The sequence below is a fragment of the Rhinolophus hipposideros genome, assembly GCF_964194185.1.
Source record: "Rhinolophus hipposideros genome assembly, chromosome: 9".
NCBI lineage: Eukaryota > Metazoa > Chordata > Mammalia > Chiroptera > Rhinolophidae > Rhinolophus > Rhinolophus hipposideros.
The window spans coordinates 3,430,926-3,454,090 of NC_138055.1; the positions used below are offsets into that span (position 1 = coordinate 3,430,926).

Consider the following 23,165-nt stretch of genomic DNA (forward strand, 5'->3'; position numbering starts at 1 on the left):
TGGCACAGATACCCTGCTAAAATTCTACCAAGAATAAGGTTCTCACAGAGAAATAGTCACAAGATACAGATACTTTATTAGGAGCCAGGATACTTTTCAAGAGTTGTGTTAGGTTTGAACTCACATACTATAAATTTTTTTAAGTTTCACTGTTGAACCCAAATTTCACTGTTGATTTCCAAATAAAATTCAGTAATATCATTACCAAAGGTAATGGTAGTGAGCAGTATCTCTTACTTTTTGTTTTCCTTCTTGCCTCAGTAATAGCCTTCCAACTCTACCTATAAACCCAGGTTCTCTACTTGAAAAGGATACAACTGAAATATTAAAGATGCATGTGTATCTTTAATATGCAGAGAGATATCCCCTATTCGTGGACTGGAAGACACCATGTCATTAAGATGGCAGCTCTCCCCAAATGGATCTATAAATTCAACATAATTCCTAGTATCCACAATATATCAGTAACTCTTCCGACTTGACAAGAAAAAGATAAACAGCTCAATTACAAACTGGGCCAAGGACTTGAACAGACATTTCCCCAAAGACGATTTACAAATGGCCAACAAGCACATTCAACGTCATTAGTCATTAGGGAAATACAAATCAAAACCACAATGAGATACCACTTCACCCCCACCAGGATGATTATAATCTTAAAAAAGGAAAATAAATTTTGGCAAGGATGTAGAGAAATTGGAACCTTGTACATTGTTGGTAAAAATGTAGAATGGTTCAGCTGCTGTGGAAAAGCCTCAAAAATTTAAATATGCATTTGTCCCAGCCACTTTCCTCCTAGGTATGTACCCAAAAGAAATGGAGGCGGGGACTCAGACATGCATGTATTTGAGGTGGCACAATAGCCAAAGGGTGAAAACAACCCAAATGTCCATCAACGAATGAATGGATAAACCAAATGTGCCCTAAGCGTACAATGGAGTACCGTTCAGTCATGAAAAGAAATGAGGTGCTGATAGGAGCCACAATGTGGGTGAACCTCATAAAACATTACCCGGAGTGAAAAAGCCAGACACGAAAGAAAGGGCACGTAATTCTATGACTCCATTTTTATGAAATATCCAGAACAGGTAAATCCAGAGACAAAAACGCAGACAGCAGAACGGTGGTTGCTAGAGTGGGAAACGGAAAGTGATGAAATGAAGAGGGAAAAACTGATGATGCGGGAGAGACGGGATAATTTCAGGAGAAGAGTTTCTGAGTGGGCGAGCGGGGATGGGATTCAATGCACAAGGGGAGCGCTGGCTCCCGCTGATCGTCATTTAATCACAGCGTGTGGACAGCACTTCCGCTGGGCATCTTATTTAGGGGCACATCACGACAAGAGAAACCTTCTGCCACCACAGGTCCTCGGCGGTGCCAGTGACACACTACCCACCACACCAGTGTTTTTCAGCAATTACAAAACAGCACGTTCTGAACTCTTTCTGCATTACCATACCACACACGGACTTCAAAAATAGCCGCCTTTCCATGCAGGACAGTGAAATCTGTATTTTATTGCTCATTTTTAAATCCTCCAAGCTGAGCACCGAGGCTTCCGTTTTATTTAAAGGGGAATAACAAATATAACTTTATAGCATCTCAAAAACACCTTACAACTAAGTCCTATATCCTATCAATTTCTTGAGAAAATTCGAGAAATTACTGTTGTTTAAACAAACTTAAAGCAAACCCTTTGTAAATTCTTAGAAAACTTAATTAATTCAAAAAAATAATTACGATTCCCAAAGGAAAAATTCTAAATCAAATAGAAAGATGCAGAAATTTTAACGAATGAGTTTTAAATGAAAACACTAAGAAACCACAGAATAGAATGAGAAATAATCCAAGTCAGGCAGCACCACTAACAGCTAACTTAGCCTATTTCACTCTGTGCCTCAGTTTCTATGCCTGTAAAAAGAATATCCCCTCAGTTCTCGATCGCCCTTCCTACAGCAGCCAGTACATTAACATTAAGAAGGCTTCACCTTATAAAGCATAGGCATTAAGAACCGTATGTAAATCGATTTATAAATCAAATCATTTTAAATATAGGGGGAGGTTTCTCATTTAAAGGAGTATTTGTTGACTTATGTTATACTTTCTTTATTAAACAGAATTTTTTAAACCTACAGTCTAGCATATCTACCTATAAGCTAGATATTTACATTGAGATTTTCTTACTAAATGACTTAGCATTTCATTTCTTAGGATACAGAGATCATATATTAAAATTCTATGTTTTGTTGTATATGAGATTAAGATAATAACCCCAGTTCAAAGGAGAAGTGTTGATACTAGAAGTTCAAGAACCAAAAACATTCAAAAAAGCCTAGAAAAGCTTCCTGGTCTTCAAATTCAGAAGCTTGATTTTTCTCTTAATCCCCACCCACAGCCATTAACAATCAGAGCTAAATTGCCACTCTGTCACACTATATGTTTGTTTATTTAACAGATGTAATATCTGGCTCCCCCATGGGAATGTAAGAGGTATTCTCGCTTGGGTCACTGTTCCGATCACACCCCATACCCAGAATGTGCCGCATCCTTACGTACAGAACAACCCTGTGTTATTTTGCTCGGGCCGCCATAACAAAGTACCATCAGCTGGGAAGCTTCAATAATCCAAATGTCTTTTCTCACAGCCCTGGAGGCAGGATCTAAGATGAAGGCGTCGGCAGGGCTGGTTCCTCCTGAGGCCTCTGTCCTTGGCCTGTAGATGGCCATCCCCCCGTGTCCTCACATCCCTGTGTGTCTGTGTCCTGCTCCTCTTCTTAGATGGACACCAGTCATACGGGATTTTTAGGTCCCTCCCTAGTGACCTCGTTTTACCTTAATTATCACTTTAAAGGCTCTATCTCCAAATACAGTCGTATTCTGGGGTACGAGGGGTTAGGACTTCCACATATGAATTTCAAGGGACACAATTCAGTCCACAAGACAGGTAAGAAAGGAAGTTGTTCCAACTTTCTTTTATGGTAACTCTTTAATATCACTAACCAAGTGTCTTGTATCATGAAATACAGAATATTTGCTTTAATGAATGACATAATACTCAAAGTATTGGTTTTTAAACCTTTTCAAAGATCACATAATTCATGAATCATCCAGCAAGTTACCTGTCAGCAGGGATTCCTGTTCCACTCGCAGTTCCCGAAAAAGAAGAATCAAATCAACAGCAACGCCAATTGTATCCAAGTTCCTGCATCAGGTTGTTCAAAAAGACAAAGTTAGATGCCTTCTTCTTCCAAAGCCTGCAATTTCAAATGACCCCAAAACAGTGCTGAGGTGAGACTGCTGGTGAACAGTTCCTGTGGTAGGAGAACAATGGCCTCCAAAGATGCCCCTCTACTCCCCCAAACCCGTGAATGTTACCTTCCACGGCAAAGGGGCCTTCCCAGTCAAGGGAAACTAAGGCTCCTGAGACAGGAAGAGTATCCTGGCTTATCTGGGTAGGCCTCACGTAACCACAAGGCTCCTTTTCAGAAGGATGCAGATGGTCCGAGTCCGGAGGATTAAACAAGATGCTGCAAGTCAAGCTCCTGGGACAAAGCCTGCTGCTTAGGGCAGGCTCACCCAATGCTCGGTTCCTTCCTCACCAGGCTGGCAGAAAACAAAGATAACGGCCAGCCCACAGCCAAAGTTTCTGTTCCGAGGCTCTCCCTACCCTCCTCCCTCACACCAGGGCCTCCTTGCCTAGAAAGGGACAAAATAAACTAGCCTCTGGCCCACTCTCCTAGCACATAACCAGTCATGTTTTTAAAATGTTAACTATTATTATCAAGATTCTAATTGTTTCTATCCATTTATCTGCAAGTGGATGGCAGCTTTGGTTTAGAATTAAAGTTCAACAACCCTAGCTTTTCACCCCCTCTCCTTTCATCTTAAAAATCCCATTAATCATATCTGAGCCTCAGGTCTAAGAACTGTCTAGGCAGCGAAGGGCGTCCCTCAAGTGGCTTCTGGACCGGCCCGACGTCCCCCATCACGGCAGTGACAGGGAGGCCCGAGGCTCTATCTACATTCAAGTTCAGGAAAGAAAGGTGAGCGTGTTCTTTGTGTCTTCTGAGTTCATCCGCAGTAAAAAATGTTCATGAAAAAGCGGATTCCATAAAGCCAAAGAGCGAAGGCGCTCAGGTCTGGAGGAGAGAGGCACAGGAAAAAGGAAAGAACAGCCATGGTTCAGGCACCACGTTATAGGACCAAGACCAGTGGCACGGCAGCTTGTCACTTTACATCACCTCAAGGAAATCTGAAGAGAAGTCATCTTAGAAATTTACAAAACATGCTCCCTGTTCAAAGTAAACATGAGGGTAATGAGTTAAAACATTTGCAACTAAGACAAGTGAGGTCCAGAGCTGCCTGTGCATTTGGGCAGACAGAATCTAGGATCCAGAATTCAAAAATAAGTTCAAATCTCTGTGCCATGGAGAAAACCAAATACCTCAAAACATATGACAAATGCAAATGAGAAACCTGAATACCCCGTCACGTTAAGCTCACTCTACTACAAGTATACCACTTATGCTCAGAAGTCTGCCCGGAAGACGTGTCACAACGGCTGACACGCAGATGCCCACACTCTTCCTACCAGATGTACCCATCTGACAGAACCCGCATGCGCACACAGAAGTGAAAGGAAAGGCATAGGTGGCACTGCGAAGAACACGACCTGATGGAGTTCTGGTTCACGGAACACTCGATGCAAGCGTTTCGCAGACACCGGAAGCACTCTGTAATTAACTGCAGACTGGAGGCCAGCTGTTCCACTTGGGATGGATTCCTGCAGGCCAGCTCAACCGCCTGAGAAGATTTCTTCAAGATATCCAGCACTCTTTGGAAGATGGTCCTGGGCGCCGTCTCTCTGAAAAAAGGATCCACTTGTTACGAAGCAGAAATGGGTGACCTACTTTCCCAATGTCCTGCGCAGAACAGCGCTGGGACTCCTTTCTGTGGGGAGGTGAGCCAGGCCGGCCTCTCCCCACTCCCTAACTTACAACACAAAACGAAGAGCTACGTGTACTGAGCGCTGCCTCCGGACCGGGCACTGTTCTGATCAACCTTTTCGTGTACTGTCGCATTTAATCTGTGCGGTAACTTTATGAAGCCAATACTGTCCTCTCTGCTTTCAAGGTCAGATAACTGAAGCAGAGGGGACTTAAGTGATGTGCCCATACCCCTAAGGACATCCAGGCCAGAGCTACCATCCCACCTGAAGCAATCTGACTTTGTTCCCACCCACAGGACAACCCAAGTCCCAGTGTCAGGTGACTGTTCTGCTTATAGATCTGCCCTTAATACGAACGGAATGTCTGTATTCCATGTTCCAGACAGAGAACAGAGCCATGTCCTCCGCCGCCCTATACGGCCCTACAGTACAACTATGAGAAACAATATTCACAAAGAACTACCTAAAAGGCAAATACACTAGCCATTCTCTAGCTATAGACAAGCTGGCAACACGTGCTGTGAGTGTCGGCGTGTGTGTGTGTGTGTGTGTGTGTGTGTGTGAATGTTGTATATGTGTTCGTTTAACTACATAGATGGGGGTGGGGGCAGTAGGTAGAGACACACAGAGACACAGAGAGAAAGCCCTAACCGAGTATAGGCCCAGGGGAACAGGAACCTGCGGCTGTTCCCACACGCCTCTCGCGCCAGGAACACGGCCTGCAGTGGCAATCATTCCAGAGCTATGAAGACAAGAATGTTTTTGTACAACGTGGCACCTATATGCAAGTCAACTTCCTCATTCCATGACTCCCCTAAAGAAACAGCAATCTGTTTTAATGGTAGAAGAAATACTGCTGTGTGGACAATTTAAGAGATTATCACAGAGTAATTCTAACCATGTGAATCGTCTCCTTTTGCAATCACAGCCCCGTCCATCTTAGCTTTGCACTAAGCCGGACATCCAGGGAGCTGCACATTTGCACAGAACTACCGATAATGTGACCTCCCTCCCCCCAAGCCACCGTGCCACTCAGGTGCTGGCCCGGACGCCACAAACCCCTCCCTTCCAGCCTCAAACTTCAGGACCATGAGCACTTCTACTCCAAGTGGTATGTTATTATCTTCTAGACAGAGAATACAAACCACACTACTCATCTCCGTCGGGGCCTCTCAGAGGTCTGGGGTCAAATCCACCATCCATATGTAACACTGAATCCCACGGCAACACTAACCTGATTTTTCCTATCTGCCTTTTTCCCTTCTCACCCATCTCCTCCCATATCTTTTATTGTATTTATCTGTATTTATTTTTCAAGGTGCTTCAAATTCGTTTTTGGAAGGAAGCATAGTGTAAACTGATCAGTTAAAAATTGGGAAATCTGAATAAAATAAAATAATTTGCCCAGGTCTCCCTGGTCAGCCGTCCCTAAATGTAGCTCCTGAAGCTCAGACTCCATGTCGCAGTGACTGAGTGACTGAATAAAAAAGGGAAAGTTCGAGGGTACAACATCGAGCCTGCGCAATTAAGTAAGCCATTTTCAGGGCCAATATGCCATAAAAAAACACATTCATTAACACTCTCAAGAAAGCTTTAAGGAATACTAAAGTAGACATTAATATGCTAAGAAAATACCCATTTTAAAAACATGTCAGAGAATGCCAGGAGTGATCACGATTTCTACAACAAATAATAAAATAACTTTATTATTTCATCTTTCAGTCAATAAAAATAGAACTCTACACCTTGAGTAATCTACAGTTAAGCTTCCTTTTTCTAGTAAGATGGCTAAGAAATGTATGTTTACACCTATGATAAAGAAGCCAATACAATTTCTTTCAGGTTACCTTTGCGAATTACCTCTCACCTGGGCATCAGGTCTTCCCTGATGTCACTCTTTGAAATCTTAACATTCGTTTTACTCAAAATTGGCATCTAGCACAGCAAAAACTCTGGAATCAAACTACGGTAGACTAAACAAGATAGGGAAAAAGCATTGTTCTTAGGAAAGCTGAGTAATGGATATTCCAACTACAGAACAATTAGTAAGTTCATGAACTATCCTGTGAGTAATTCCCAATGTCATATTTTAATTTGTCGTATATGCACCATGCCTTTTTCCCTTATTACACTTTTAACCAAAAGAAAAATGTTTACCTGAGCTAAAAGCAATCAAAAGATTCCAAATAACTTTTAATAGCTACTAAAGAGGAATCATGGCAGCATCGAACTGACACACAAGAATTCGCATAATCCCAAACAATTTGGGATTATGATTACTGGCATTTGCTCTCCCCATGTTGCACAGCCATCATTTCCCGAAAGCACCAGGCACGTGGAATCCTGTTTCTATGCAAACGTACGCCCTCCCCCAGAATGCACTTTCCATGCCATCCCCACCCGATTCTCGGCCAGGAACAATCTTATGTCTCCTTCCCTCTCAGCCCGGTGAAACTCCTCTGCTACTCCAGGCAAACCAGTTCCCATCTCCAGGGCACACAGTCCACGAGACTGGAATAACACTCATCCACATCAGATGATATTCACTCATCCAGTCTGTTTCCCCAGCTAGTCTATAAATCGCCCCAAAATAGAGACTATCTTATTTTTTCCTTTATTTTTAGGGCCCAGAACCGAGAGTCACTAATTGTACGTGTTCAATTCAAGTTTAAAACAGTGAGGAGACTTTTCTCATCCTCAATGTGGCACCGGACTGCTTCCCAGCTTGTCATGTGATCCGAACCCCTCCTGAGCATGTGCTTGAAGCCAGGCACCAAGCCTGATGGGGGCAGTGACATCAGTGCACTTTGCCACAGCAACTGGAGAAATACTGAGGCATTCGTTCAAGTCTTCCATTCCCTTTAAGAAACCCACATATTCTGGACTCAAAACTGGAACACTGTCATAGTTAAAGATGGAAATATCTTATGATCGCTATTTCACAAACATCTAATTTCTCCTTCTGTGCTAAATGATACAATGGGTACGCGTAAAGGGGGAGGAAGGGGAGAGGAGATATAACCAGATTATATTTTAAATTTCTTGAGAGCAGAGATAATTTCTTAGATGTCTGTATCCCTCTATAAAGGATGGGAGAAAAGCCCTTTCCGCTAGAGCCATACAATAGCTGTAGATGTTCTTTACCACGTTTTGATACAATATAATACATTAACAACTTTCCGCAGATGAGGACAAAAAAGCTTTTACTAACAGCAAATGAAATACGATGAAAGCATTTAACTCTCTTCTATACTCTGTACCTTCCGTACAGTCTTGAAAAAAAGCTATTTGGCATCACAGAGCCAAAGTAGTCCTAATGTACTCTGTCTGCAAAGTCTGCTCACTGTCAAGACAACACAGCTAAATATGTGTAATGATTAATGACAGTGAAATAGCTAGTAAAGATCAGTCAATCGTTCCTATATTACAAATGTTATTAATAATAAAAATTGCTGTCATTTCTGCTTTAACCAAACTAACACAAAATATGCACAAAGACTTTAAAAAGCTTAGTTACTTCAATTCACAGAAGGCAAAAAGTACTTAAGAGGACAATTAAAATTCAACCGTTAGACATTCCTATTAGATAGGAATGCATACCCTGAAGACAACGTAAAAATGAAATGTTACATTACAGAACAACAACAAAAAAAAGCGAAAAAAAAGCCTCTGAATTATACAAAAGGTAGAATTTCATTGCCTTCAAGTTTGAACAGATCTGTAGGTTTAATCTTGGCAAGTGCTGTTTGAGAAAAATTAAAGAAAACTACCCGTGATTACATGTAACCGGTTAGATAGGTCTAATATACTATATGTACACACATCTTACAGTGAATTCATCAGGTGGGACAGCCTATTGAAAAGGAAACTAAATGCTAGTCATTGTAATGCTACAGCTAAGACTTTCATACTTGTTAAAAGATTTACTCTAATACCTCAGATTTAATTAAAAACTGGCATATGTGGTTTAGAGTCGTTTAACCACTGTCACTAAGAAAAACTATTAAAATATACACAAGTTCAGAGATTAAAGTAACAATCACTGGTTGTTATTTAAAACCATAAACCCCGCTTACTGATTTGACTGGGCTGGATTGAACAAAAACAGAAAATAAAAACTTTTCTATCTCCTACCAGAAATAGCCTAGGGCAAAATTTTGAAATTCATCTTTGCAGATCTCAGAATTCTTTTTTATACTCTTTTCCGCTCCTGTCACATCCAGGCCTGTCAGGCTGTCCCTGCCATCCCAGACACTCTAGTTTGCAGGGCTGGCAAATGTTCTCTGTAAAGGGCCAGAGGAAATTCCCCTCTGAGGGTCTGACAATCTCTCCCAACTTCTCACCCCCTCCACTGTAATACAAAAGCAGCCACGGGCAACACCTAAACAAGCTAATGGCTGTGTTCTAATAAAACTTTTTATGGGCACGGGCATTTAAAGTCCATCTAATTTTCTTGGGGCACGAAATTTTATTTTCCCCAACCATTTAAAAATGTAAAAATCATTCTTCACTCAAAGACTATTGGGGGAAAAAAACAGGTGATGGGTCAGATTTGGCCCAGGGACCATGGTCTGGCGACTCCCGCTTTAAAGGGTTCCAAACATATCAGTCCCCTCTTCACCCCCAAAGCATTGCATGCTTCCCCATTACCCACTGTCCTCACCAGTCAAAATTCACCTCTCAGAACAAACAATCTCAAATGCACTGTGAGAAGTGAAAGAAGCGAAGAGAAGGTGAAATTGCACAGAGGTGGAAAAATAAACCACTGGATAGTGTCCAGAAACAGAACCGTGAGTGTAGAGAAACTTGATAAATGACAGTGCTCGCACGAAACGTCTGTAGGGGAAGGCTGGACTGTTCTAGAAGAGATGCCGTAACAACTGTCATCCACATGGGAAAAAACTGAATTGGATCCTTACTTATAACCCCACTAAAAAAGTAACTCTAGACGGATTTAGGAATAATATGGTAGGCAGAACTATAACACACTGAAGAAAATGTGCTGTTTCCCCGAAAATAAGACCTAGCCAGCCAATCAGCTCTAATGTGTCTTCTGGAGCAAAAATTAATATAAGATCTGGCCTTGTTTTACTATAAGACTGGGTATAATATATAATATTATAAATATAATATAATTTATAATATATAATACTGGGTCTTGTATTAGTGTTTTTCTCCAAAAGACACATTAGAGCTGATTATCCGGCTAGGTCTTACTTTCGGGGAAACACGGTATGAAGAATGTCTTTTTATTCTCAGGTACAGAAAGATTTGGTATGTACGATTTATTAAGAACCTTATTTAAAAAGTGGCATTTGAGCACAGAACTGAAGACGGAAGCAAATTATGCACCTTCCTGGGAGAAGAGCGAGGATGGAGGTGAAGGCATATCTGGTAGTCAGGAAAAGTGGGGGCTAGCCTGGAAGAAACCCAACGAGGGAAGGGAGTCAGAGGTCAGAGGGAGACAAACTGCACAGGCTCCACAGGCCTTCAGCTGTCACCCTGCTGTGATGAATGACAAGGAGGCATCTGGGTAGAGGAGTGGTATCCCTGACTTTCATTTTTAAAGGGTCCCTCTGGCTGCTCTGTAAAGAACTGATCAAGACAGGAGAAAGAAAAGACACCAGGAGACCAGTGGGGACTCTCTTCTTGAAAAGAAGTGGCGGCAGCAGACATGGTTAAGCAGAGATGAGATTCTGAACATATTTAGAAGATAGTCAATAAGATTTGCTGATAAAGTACTGTGAAAGACAACTGAGAAAGGGGAGTCAAGGACTCCAAGCTTTGGCCTGAGCAATAAATGGACAGATGTATTTGTTGTTTACTGCAATGGAGAAGACTGCCATGAAGATATTTGGAGAATGGGGGACTTAGGAGTTCAGTTGGAGATTTGGTAAATTTGAGGTGCCGATTAGAAATACAAGTGGGAAAATGGAGAAGGCAGATGAATAGACAAGTCTGGAGACAAGTCCAGCTGGTGAAAAATGTTGGGAGTCACCAGCAAATGCAAAGAATTAAAGCCGCAAAACTGAGTGACATCACGTGGAAGCAAGTCCAGGGGGCAAGAGGCCTGAGAACTGAGCTCCGGGACCTGAGAAAGAGCAGCCAGGAAGGTAGAAGCCGAGTCAGAAAGGGGTGGTGTTCTGGAAGCCAGTGAAGAAGGTGTTTCAGGGCAAAAGAAGGGATGAACTAGAGCAGACGCAGCGTAAGACAGGGTAAGATGCAGACCACGGGATGCAGCAAAGCAGAATGGGGTCAGGGAAAACGGGCGGGGGGGGGGCTGTTCTTAGGGTAACATAATGCGAACAATGCAATAGAAAGGGCGAAACTGATGATTTAAGAAAAAGACGGAGACAGCAGAGAATCTTTGGAGCAATGCATGCAAAAAGGAGTGGAACTGAGTGCAGACCTGAGGGGAGCTGGCATTTGGAGCAGGACAGTTCGTCCACAGGACCAGAGGGAGGGCACAGATACAGGCAGAGACACAGGGAGGTGAGTAGACAGGGTGATGGGAGTTCCTGGACGTTATCCTCTGGTTGTTCCTTTCTTCTCAGTATAATAGGAAGCTGAGAAGAGGATGGAGAGGCAATGGAAACTTAGGGAGAGCGAAAGGCACAAAACTGTTAAGTAGGAAAGCAAGGGGCTGTGTGGACTAGGGAGGTAAGCAGCACGAAATGCCTACCAAAGTTAGTGGTCTTCAATATAAAGAAAGACCAGTTGGGTTCAAGTTTTTCCCCAGCCTCATTAATTATTTGGGTGTGGGCACAAAGGAAACAGCCAGTTGTATTTAACTACAGCTGGAGTGTAAAAAGGAAAATATTAAGTGTAAGAGAAGAGGCAAGGGGTGGGGCGGCCGGTTAGCTCAGTTGGTTAGAGCGAGGTGCTGGTAATACCAGGGTTGCCGGTTAGATCCCTGCGTGGACTACTGTGAGCTGCGGAGAGAGAGAGAGAGAGAGAGAGAGAGAGAAGCAGCAAGAAAATTGAGTTAAGGTGAACTAGAGCTACATTCTTCAAGGAATAAGGTCAGGGACCCACAGATCTCTTGTAAGGGCAACAGATTATGTATACTGCATACTCTGATGGCATGAGATGAAAAGTTGGAGGGGTTATGGAGGAAAAAGGTGGGAAAGTGACAATGCAAGGGAACACCGACCACACCTTTGAGCCAAGCAGTTCACTGGACGGAGGAGACAGCCCGCCTTGACCCCCGGGAATGAGCCATATTCCACCATAACAGGAAACCTAGGAGTTTCTCATAGAAATTAGACAATCAGCTTGTGAATTTCTGACAAAAACCCTGCTGAGGTTTTGCTTTGAATGTCACTGAGTATTGATGGCTTTATGCTCCTGAGTTTTCCTATCATGTAATGGGATACGAGCATCTCACCATTTACATTTTCTTTACTGTCGTCTGATAGCTTTGTGACATTCTCTGTGACAACAATATCCACTAACACTTGGCTTGTGCGTGTTCTGTGCCCAGGACTCTTCCTACCACCGTGTGTGTGAACTCCTCGATGGCCACAGTAAGAGAGCTGCTTGCTTACAAGTCGCCTCCTCCACGCTGATAGGACTTCTCCAGCCTGTGGCCCGCAGACCGGGTGACTCAGCCGAGAGTTAGCCCCAGGGTTCCTGTGCCTTTGAGGGAGTGTCCCTGCCCACAGGGCTGTGACCAGGCCTCCAGGTCCAGGGACCACTACAAAAGACTGGAAGAATAAAGAGCTGAGAAACTGTCCTAAGGGTACTACTGGTCACAACTCTAACCTTATTTATTTTGATTTGCTGGCTCAAACTTTTTCCGGTCCACTTGGTCCATTTAGGATAATTGGATGTGAGGGATGGCTCACACTGACCACATCTGTATTTTGAAGCTGAGTCAGAACACCTTACCAAACAGTTCCTTCCATGTGGTAGCCCAGCTCACGGCACACATAAAAATAATGGAAATTGTCATCACTCTAGAAAGTTCTTTTTATAGTGTAACTTAATTGACATTCTCTCTCAACAAAGTTGATCTGAATCATGGTTGAGTCAAGATGATATGGCACCCTTAACTAAGCTGACAATTCGTGTGGGCTTTCTGGGGGTTTTTTGTTTTGCTTTTGGCGTAATCAAAGACTCTTGCTGGCCAGAGGCTCAGTAATGTTTGGGGAAAACCTATGTGAACGTGTGTACACAGATGGACAGGTTTATTTTTGTGTTCTGCAGTATGTTGACGTCTAAAGTGCTCAATCTATTCCCTTTCTTTATGGCAGTTAGTCAACGTATTTAGGCAAGCAATTAGCAATAGCAAGACAGTGTCACCTCTTGAAATCAGTCATCATATTTGATAATTTCTCTATGCCTTCCTCTATGCTCTCACTTTTATATCTAATGACTCAAGAAAATTAAAATAGTCAAGGAAATAACAAAAAATGCTATCAAATGCTCACTGTGTGCTGTCTTAAAGTAGCTCCTGAGACTCCAGAGGTAAATAAGAATCCTGCCCTCAGGCTGCTGTCATTCTAGTGGCACTGCTGGGTGATTCAGTGACACATGAAGCTGTTTGAAAGAGGCAAACAGGGGGCCAAAGGGAATAGAGGGCAACGGCATCTAGGTCAGAAAAGCCTTCAGGAGGAGATGAAAGGGTAACTAAATCTTGAGGAAAAATTAAGAGCGTGCACAAGCAAAAGAATGAAGACATAAGACATTTATATTTATTAATATAAAATATTACAGCCCCCAGCTAGTGCTATTTTGGTGATTCGAAGTGAGCTAAATATAGTCACTTCCGCTGAACCAACTACAGCTGCAACACTCAAGGCAGAGCAGGGCGCACGGCGTGTGCCAAGTGATTAAACGCACGAAGGAGCGCCGTGCCTAACAGAATTCACAGCTTCGGGGTCATCCGAGCAGGCCGACTGGCTCTGTGACAGCACGGGGTGGTTTTTCATCACAGCCACGGCTCTGTCCAGTTCAGCACGTGCTGCGCACCCCAAATGGACCGGGCGCTGTGCTGGGAAATCCCGTGAAGAAGACAAACCCAGCTCGCAACATAGACGCCACCAAGCAGCGAGCAAACCATGTAAATGACCAGGCTATTTCACTGTGAAATAAAAAGTGCAGTGAAGAAGTTCACACTTTCAGCCTCTCCCCTCCATTCCAAAAGTGTAATCGTGTTTATTTTAAAATATTATACATCCACAGCCCGACTTGAGAGCTAGGTAAGTACGTCCACCCACCGGACACGGAACGGAAGTGCTCGGCTGTAACCGGGCCTCAAACCAAAGGGCAGGACGAGCCCAGACAGGGCGGAGTCCGTCTGCAGCGGCGCCGCGGCAGGTGGCAGGGCACGGAAGGCCCCACCCGTGGCGACCAGAGCCGCTCGGACCTCAGGACCTCAGCGCAGGCGGAGGGCGCCCGAGCCCCGCCCGGAAGGAGCTGCCCCCGCGCGGCCGTGGCCCGCGTTCCACGCAGAGCCGCGCACCTCCAACGTCCCCGGAGGCCGAGAGGCTCCGCGAGGCCCCGGCCCAAGGCGCTGGCCAGCTCGGTGACCGATACGTGGTGTCCCACTACGACAGTGACATAAATCACCGACAGCAGGTCTTAGGCTTAGGGAGGTGAGTGCAGGAAAATGCAAAACCGTTCCACGGGGCAGAGCGAGCCCAGCGAGGGAGAACATGTAGCAAACCCCCCACTCGCGTGAGCCAGCGCACTAAAGGTCCGGGAGAAACACTACCCCGAGTGGCTTCCTCGTCGCTCCCTGTGACCCACCTGCAGAACGCGCAGCTCTTGACGGTGCCGCACGGCCCCGGGTCCCAGACAAGCACACTTCACCCGGGAGCACGGGGAGCAAGCCCGTGGACTTAACCTACATCCACGGGCGGTCCCCTTTCGGACCCTCGGACCCGTGGACCAGCAGGCAAGGAAGGGGTCCCGGCCCCGGCAGGAGTACGTGCCCGTTAGCAGGCGACCTGGGGCGCGAGGGGCAGGTCTGCAGCGCGGGATTCGGGGGATGGACGTGGCTCGGTTCTCCCGGGCCACGCGGCACCGCAAACAGGCAGCCGCGGCCACCGGCCCGACGACAGGCAGGCGGCCCCGCGGCCCCCGTGGCCCAGCTGACGCGCTGGCGCGTGGAGAGGGGACACGCAGGGCAGGCTGCGCCTGGGCACTCGGTACTGAAGGCCCCGCGGGGCCTCTCCTTTCAGACCCCACCGGGAAGCGTGCGGAGGGGACAGGAACGGGAAGACCAGACGGTGACCTGCTCGTGGTCTCACCCCACACCCGAGGCCCACCTGGTTAATGACCCCGGGGCGGGCCTCAATCCCTGGGCAACAGGGGGCTAGAGGAATGACCCAGCCACCCTCCGGCGTCCAGGGGCGCACCGCTCGGCGCCGGCCCCGCTGCCCACGACAGCCACCAGCTCCGTGAGGCCCCTCACAGCGGGGTCTCTCCCTCCGGCCTAGCTTCGCCTCTCCCACACTCCGGCTGGGGCTCACTTCTGATTCAGGTACGTCACCCAAGTCCTTGCCTCAGAGGCTGATTTGGGGAAAAACATTCAGGTGCACAAGGAGATGTGTACAAAGATGGTCTCTGGTGGTGTTTGAATTACCCAAAATTCAAACATCTGACAGTAATAGGAAAGGCAGGTCAATGATGTACTCTTAGGATGGTACACTTAGGACAGCTGATGTGAAGGACCGAGCTCTCTGAGTGTAAACTAGTAGCGTTCAGAACCATCATGTGAATAACAATGCAAACCGCAGAGCACACAGCCTGCATTTATGAGGGAGGGAGGGAGGAGGGACACAAAGGGCACCCCACCAGGACACCGCCCCCCATTCCCCCTTCTACCTATGTGACCCCTCCCGGGCTCCCAGCCCCCCTGACCATCAGAATCCACAGTAGTGAGTGTATGTCATTTCCAAGGTTACGTTATAAAGACACTCCAGCTTCCCTGGAGGGCACTCTGGGATCGCCCGGCTTTGGAACACCAGCTGTCCTCAGGAGCCTCCCTAGGGCGGGGTCCACGAGGGAAGGAACGGGAAAGGAGCTCCGGCAAAGCCTCCTGCGAGCTGGAATCCCCAACTCCAGTTCGTGGGGCCTCCAGAGGCGGCAGACCTGGGACGGCAACCTCATGCAGAATCGGCTCCCAAACGCTGCCTCTCATAAACTGTGAAAGGCTAAATGTTTGTGGTTTCAGTCGTTGACTTGTGGGGTAATCTGTCCTAATACACAGGACATTAACAGTACCGGTAATGTTGTGGATTCTGGGAGAACAAGACAAAATGTTAACTCTTGTTGATTTTGCAAGGTAGTACTTGTTAGGTTGTCTTCTATCCATAAAGGCATTCACATCATTATGTATTCGTAGTTTTGACTTGTCAACAGTTTAAAAATAAGCAAACCAACAAAACACTAGGATGAAAGCTAATGAAAAGCTTCAATTTCCTTTGTCCTTCGACTATGCAAGTATGGTTTCTAAAATGTCACTTCCTAACGCAGTTATTCCATGCAAAATCATCTCCAGGCCTCTGCTCAAGTCATAACATTATTTTCAAGTGTTCCTTTTTTTTTACTGGAAATTCTCACAGCTCTTTAGAACTGTTTAATATTTCTAACAAACCTTTCTACCAAGGAATCCAAATTTTGGCAAGAAATTACTGCCCATGTCTTCTGGGTCTAAAAAAAACATTTTCCTTATTCTAAAGTTCCAGAAGCAGTTTGAAAAGCCTAGTAAAACAAGGACCTGATCAAGAAATTGAAATGGAATTAAAAACATTATAAGCACTATTTTAAAATATTCAAAATTCCAAGAACTACCACACATTTCACTTCTTTTCAATTCTGACTCTGACTCGAGCCTGCAATAATACCGGGGTTTGCTGGGTACCAACTATGACCAGGGACCATTCTGGACTCTACACAGAGCACACTCTACTGCCCCCACCAACCCTACAAGGTAGGCATTATTATAATACCCATTTTACCAATGTGAAAAGTAAGGCTCAGAAAAGTTAAAATATTTGCCATTTCATACAGCGAGAAAGTTGCAATACTTGGATTTTTTGAAACTAAGCCTATGCCTCACAAAAGCCTTGAAATTGCCAAATTTCAAGCCCACTGCCTGAGTCCAAAAAGGTACGGTTATCTCATACAGCACATTTCAGGAGAGAAAAGAGGAGAGGGGAAGAAGCCCCCAAAACACAAATTGTTAAAAAATAAAAATAAGAAAATTTCAATCAAATTGCAAAACAGACCCACAAGGAGCCCTGCATTATTCAGAGGTTCACAAAAAGCTGAGGTCATTGCCCCTCCAAGAAAGGCTCTGAAGTCCCAAACCAGTGAGACAAAATACGATACCATGGCTAGCCGTGCAATGCAAGATTCCAAAAGTGGACAAAGAACTGAAATTTCCAGTGCCACATCTGCTATTTGGTTCCCTCATCCTTCCAAGATTACTTCCACTTTTTTTTAGATTTGGTCTCAGGCAATTCACTCATTCACGTATCAGCTCAGCTCCTCTCCGGCTCTGGACACACAGAGAGCACTGTCTGGCATAGGTCAGAACGTGGAGCAAAACCCCATCCGCTCCCAGTACACGAAAAACATTGGAGAACACAATGCCCAATTCTCTTCTTCAGCAAATTTTACAATTCAAAAATCCTGTTCTACCAGTGATAGCTCTCAAATGTGAGCAGAAAAGGCCAGGCCTGTTTCCTTCAAACATGCTGGCTAAGATTCAGCTCAAATAAGTTTTTTGAAAGTAGAGAGAATTTATAGTGCAATACACAGGTTCCAAGTGTTAGCTGAATGAGCTGTGACAAATGCCTGCATCCAGAAAACCAATACTCCACACAGACATAGCAGGTTTCCTTTATTCCAGAAAATTTCCTCACGCTCCTTTCCAGTGAATCCTAACCTCCTGTGACAACCACTGTTCAGACCTGTGTCATCACTGATGAGCTTTGCGAGAACTTCATAAAATAAAAATCACACAGTATACACTCTGTGTGTCCGGCTTCTTTCATTCAGAATGCTTCTGAGATTCATCCATGTTGTTGTGTATATTAGTAGTTCATTCATTTTAATTACCAAGTAGTCTTAGCCATTTTCCCACTGATGGACATTGGAGTTCTTTCTAGTATTCTAGGCTATTATTAATAAAGTTCCCATGAGCGTCCTTTTACAAGTCTTGTCAACATACCTTCTTGTTTCCTGTGGGTAAACACCTAGGGTCATGGGCAGGGGTGTTTATAAAAAACTGCGACAAAGTCCCAAAGCAGTTGCACCATTTACCCTCCTACAGCAATGCATGCGAATTCCAGCTGCTGCATGGCCACACCACAATTTAGTGCTGTCAGCCATTTAGTAACTTCAGCGATTATGGCAGGTATGATGAGGGCCTATCTCATTATGGTTTTGCTTGTTTATAACAGCTTTATTGAGATATAATGAACATAGCACACTATTCACCCATTTAAAGTATATACTACATTGGATTTTGGTACAGTAAATGCATGGGTTTTTTTTTTAATTGTGGTAAAATATATAACATAAAATTGGTCACTTGGACCATTTTTAAGTGTAGAATGCAGTGGATTTAATTATATTCACAATGTGCAACAATCACCACTAATTCCCAAACATTTCAAATACCCCAAAGAGAAACTCTATGACCATTAAGCAATACCCCCAACCTTTCCCCCAATCCCTAGTAACCTCTAATGTACTATTTCTATGAATTTGCCTATTCTAAGTACTTCATATAAGTAGAATCATGCAATATTCATCCTTTTATGTCTGGATTTTTTCACTTAGCATATTTTCAAGGTTCATCCATGTTGTAACACGTATGGGTACTTCATTGCTTTTTATGGCTGAATAATATTCCACTGTATCCCATTTTGTTTACCCACTCCTCGGTTGATGGACACCTGGGTTGTTTCCCTCTTTTGGCTACTGTGAATAATGCTACAATGAACATTACTAGCATACAAGCAAGCCATTTGAGTCCTTGTTTTCAATTCTCTTGGGAATACACACAGGAGGTGCGGAATTGCTACATCATGTTCAAAAACCACCAAACTGTTTTCCACAGTAGCGGCACCATTTTATGTTCCCACCAGCGATATACAATGTTCCAATGTCTCCACATCCTCACCAACACTTATTTTTCTTTTCTTTCTTTTTTTTTTCTGGGGGTGGGGGGGCGGTACTAGCCATCCTGAAGGGCATCAAGTGGTTATCTCCTTGTTTTAATTTGCATTTCCTTGATGAGTAATGGTCATGTTTTTTTAGCCATTTATATATCTTCCTTTGCAAAGCATGTAATTTTGTCCAATTTTTTAACTGGGTTGTCTTTTTATTATTGAGTTGTAGGGGCTCTTTATATATTCTGAAACAAGTCCTTTGTCAGATGTATTGCAAATGCTTTCTCTCAGTCTATGGCTTACCTTTTCATTTTCATTTCTTTTGATAGCAGAAGTTTTTCATTTCTATAAAGTCTACTTTGATAAAGTCAATTTTTTCTTGCATGGTTAGTGTTGTTTGTGTCCTGGATAAGAACACAAAGGTCACAAAGATATTCTGCTGTTTCTTCTGAACACTTTAGAGTTTTAGCACTTATGTTTAGGTCTATAACCCATGTTGAAATATTTTTTGTGAATGGTGCAATGTGTGAGCCAAGGTTCACTTTATTCCAATTAGATATTGAGTTATTCCACCACCACTTGTTGAAAGAAATAGTTTTTAGATTGTTTTTGGTTCTGAGCTTGCAAGTATCTGCAAAGGGAAGATCCCTGGGAATGGCCTCATTTGTTATGCACAACATTCAACTTTCAATAAAAAGACAGGACCAAATGACTAAACACCAAGAAGACAAAAACTGACATTAGAAAGTCATCAAGCATATTCTTTAACTATAGTATGTTCAAGAAGGTAAATAACAAAACAAATTTCAACAGTGTCATCTATTTTTAAAAATTAAAATTAAATAGAAATTCTGCAATTCAACAACTCAAAAATACATGAAACTAAGCACAACAGATGATAGGTAAGACAGCAGAGAAGATTAGAGAACTAGAGCAGATTAGCAGAACATTTTCAAACAGAAGCTCAGAGAATGGGAAATACAGAAGGGAGCCTATGAGACATAAAAAATATAATTGAAAGGTTTAACGTATGTGTAATTGGAGCCCTGGAAGGAAAGAATGGGAGAGAAGCAATAGTTGAAGAAATACTGGCTGACAATTTCCCAAACTGACAGAAGACATCAAATTCAAGAAGCATTCTCCAAACAGGATCATTACAAAAAAGCCAAACATCTCTGCCTTCATGGGCCTTCCATTCTGGAAGGAGACAGAGAATAAATAAGACATAATATGTGAGAATGTAGTAAGTGCTTTCTAAAAAGAAAAAGGAATAAATATACAGTTCATAAGGTAAAGGGCTTCAGAAGTATGGAGGGAAATATCTGCACTATTAAATATGATGGACACAAACATGAAGGAAGGAAGCAGAAACATGATTTAACTGAACACAGACTGAAGAGGAAAAACAAGCCATATTGACAGAAGCTTAAAAAAAATTGTCTACCTGAGTATGGAAAAAAAGACCAAGGAAGAAAAAGACCCAAACACGCACAACGGAATAATAAGCTATACAAATAGAAACAATTGCACAAGAATTTGTTAAGCACCAACAATGATCAGACTCTAGGCTAAGACGCAAGGGGCACACGGAATGTGATATGTTCATTTTATTCCGTTATTCCGGAAGCTTAGCAGATGGAAAAGCAACGAGGTATCAGTTTCAGTATGAGAATTTATACAAAGTTATGTCCAAATGTTACATTATTTCACTGACTCCTCAAGAACCAGAACACAATCTTCTCTATATAAAAAAATAGAGAGCAGCATTATCCAACAGAACTTCCTTGCACTGATGGAAATATTTTAGAGCTACACTGTACAGTAGGGTAGCCGCTTGCCACATGTGGCTCCCGAGGACTTAAAATGTGGCAGTGCAAGTGAGGAACAGAATGACTCATTTATTTATTTCTCATTAACCTAAACGACCACATGCAGCGAGTGACTACTACAAGTGATCTCACTTGGCTCTACATTTTAACAAGGGGGGTCTGGATACATCATAAAGTTACATGACAGAGACACAGCAGACAGTAACTTAAGGGCTGGGAAATAACACCTCTAGGAAAAGGCCAAAAATAGAATTTGTAATGTATTTATATCTTACTTCATTCCAGAAAGAATCTGACATGACTTGCTAAGACAGCATAGCAAGAAAAATAACTTGTTAAATGTTAAAAATGCAGATATGCACATTAAACAAAAGATAGAAAACAAACTTAAAGTTTAAAAAATTACCTTCCACTGAGAATAGTTGAGTAATATCATTAATACTGATATTTTATGACCATCAGAAACGTTTTATGAACTTTAGTGATTCAGATACTACTCAAGCGGGTTACAGAATATGGGTTTAATCCAGAGCATAAAGCATTTAGATTGGGATATTAATGATCTATTGCTATTTAATAAATTACCCCGAGACTGGCAGTTTAATAAAACAGTACCACTTCTGGTCTGGCGCCCGTGTGAGGGTCAGCAATCTGGGAGTGGCTGAGTGGGGTGGTTCTGGCTCAGGGTCTCCCTGGAGGCCGCACACGAGTCTGAAGACGGGACTCACGGATCCACCTGCAGGATGGTCACCTGCAGGATGGTCACCCCACGGCTGCAGTCTCAACTCCTCCCCACCCGGATCTCCCTACACGGATCCTTGGGGTCCTCATGACATGGCAGCTGGCTCCGCCAGTGAGTGATCCAAGGAAGGGCAGAGGAAGCCGCGATGCCTTTTATGAATGACCTCGTCTCAGAAGTCACAGTGTTACTTCTGCCATATTGAAAAGCCAATCTGAATTCAGCCCCTACCCAAGGGGAGAGGAATTACCTCCCTCCTCCTGAAGGGCAGAGCAGCAAAGAATTTGTGGACAATCTAAAACCACTGCAACGAGATACGAGAATTGCCTCTCACTGGGGAGTTGGCTAAAAACTGGAATGAGATCCTGGGATCCCTTTTCCTGGAAACCTCAAAATTAGAGTTATCACCTTTTTGGAATAGCTTCCATTGCTTTCTATAAAACAGGACATGAAACACAATTGGGTTCTCAGGTCACAGCCCAGTTACTTTTCAATAGCACGTGCTAAATAAATGGCATCTACTATGCATGAAACACTGTGCTGTATGTGTAAGATCCTCACAATAATCCTGCAAACTGGGCATCATCATTTGCAAGACGAAAAATAAGAAGTCAGGAGCGAAAAGCCAGAATTTTTGCCCAGGTCGACCTGGTTCCCAAGTCATTGTTGTTTTTTTCACTGTGTGACACTTCCATTACTTTAGCTACCACAGACAGAAGCTTGTTTTGTAGCATCAAACATCTAGGAAGGACCACAAAATACATTTTTTTTCAGCTCAGATGCATCTCTTTAGTTCCATCGATTACGTTTTTACTTTCCCTTAGTCTGTTTCTGGTGTTTTCTACTTGGTACTCTGAGGCCTCACTTTGCTTTACTTTGGGTCCCATCCAGCTCCTGGCTCCTTGGCCCATCCTCCCTGAGTCCATCTGCATAGGAGGGATCCTCTCAGAGCAGCTGGACTCCGGTCTAATCCCCACCAGGCCCCTCTGAAGGGCAACTAGTGATTTGTCCAAAGACATACAGAGAAGCAGTGACAGAACTGGGACCTACAAACCCTCATCAAGAGCTCTCTGCCTCCCCGCACAGCTGCCTCCCCATCGCAAGAACCTGCATGTCAGTTCACCTTTCCTGTTCTTCAAACTCATGGAACAAGGACACAGCCCAAGAAAAACTGGAACCAAATGTGGGAAGCATCTTCATTTCCTCATTCTCCCCCAACAGTCCTGCCCATTCAACCTTGTAAATATTTTTCAATATTTATCCATCCATCCCCATAGACAATATCCTAAATCAGGCACTTTTCTTTCACCTGGGCTCCAGCATCCGCTTCTTCAAAGTCCCCAGCCTCTAGCCTCACCCTCTCTAATTGATTCCCCACAAAGGCAGCCAGAGAGATCTCTGTAATATGCAGGCAGATCTTATCACACTGTTCCCTTGAAAGAACCTTCACTAGTTCCCCATTAACTCCTCTCACAATAGAAAAGAAAAGAAACACCTTGTAAATTGGCTCCGGATCT

General features: G+C 43.7%; 1 protein-coding gene across 1 annotated transcript in view; it reads right to left on the minus strand.

The window, feature by feature from the left end:
- The window catches only part of ATXN10 (ataxin 10), a 147,972-nt gene that overhangs the window by 122,867 nt on the left and 1,940 nt on the right, over window positions 1-23,165 (minus strand). The window contains exons 2-3 of the mRNA XM_081059850.1: window positions 4,673-4,864; window positions 3,120-3,202 (exon numbers count right to left, since the gene is read on the minus strand). Coding sequence (XP_080915976.1) covers window positions 3,120-3,202; window positions 4,673-4,864 — 275 coding nt within the window. The remainder of the gene's footprint in view (window positions 1-3,119; window positions 3,203-4,672; window positions 4,865-23,165) is intronic.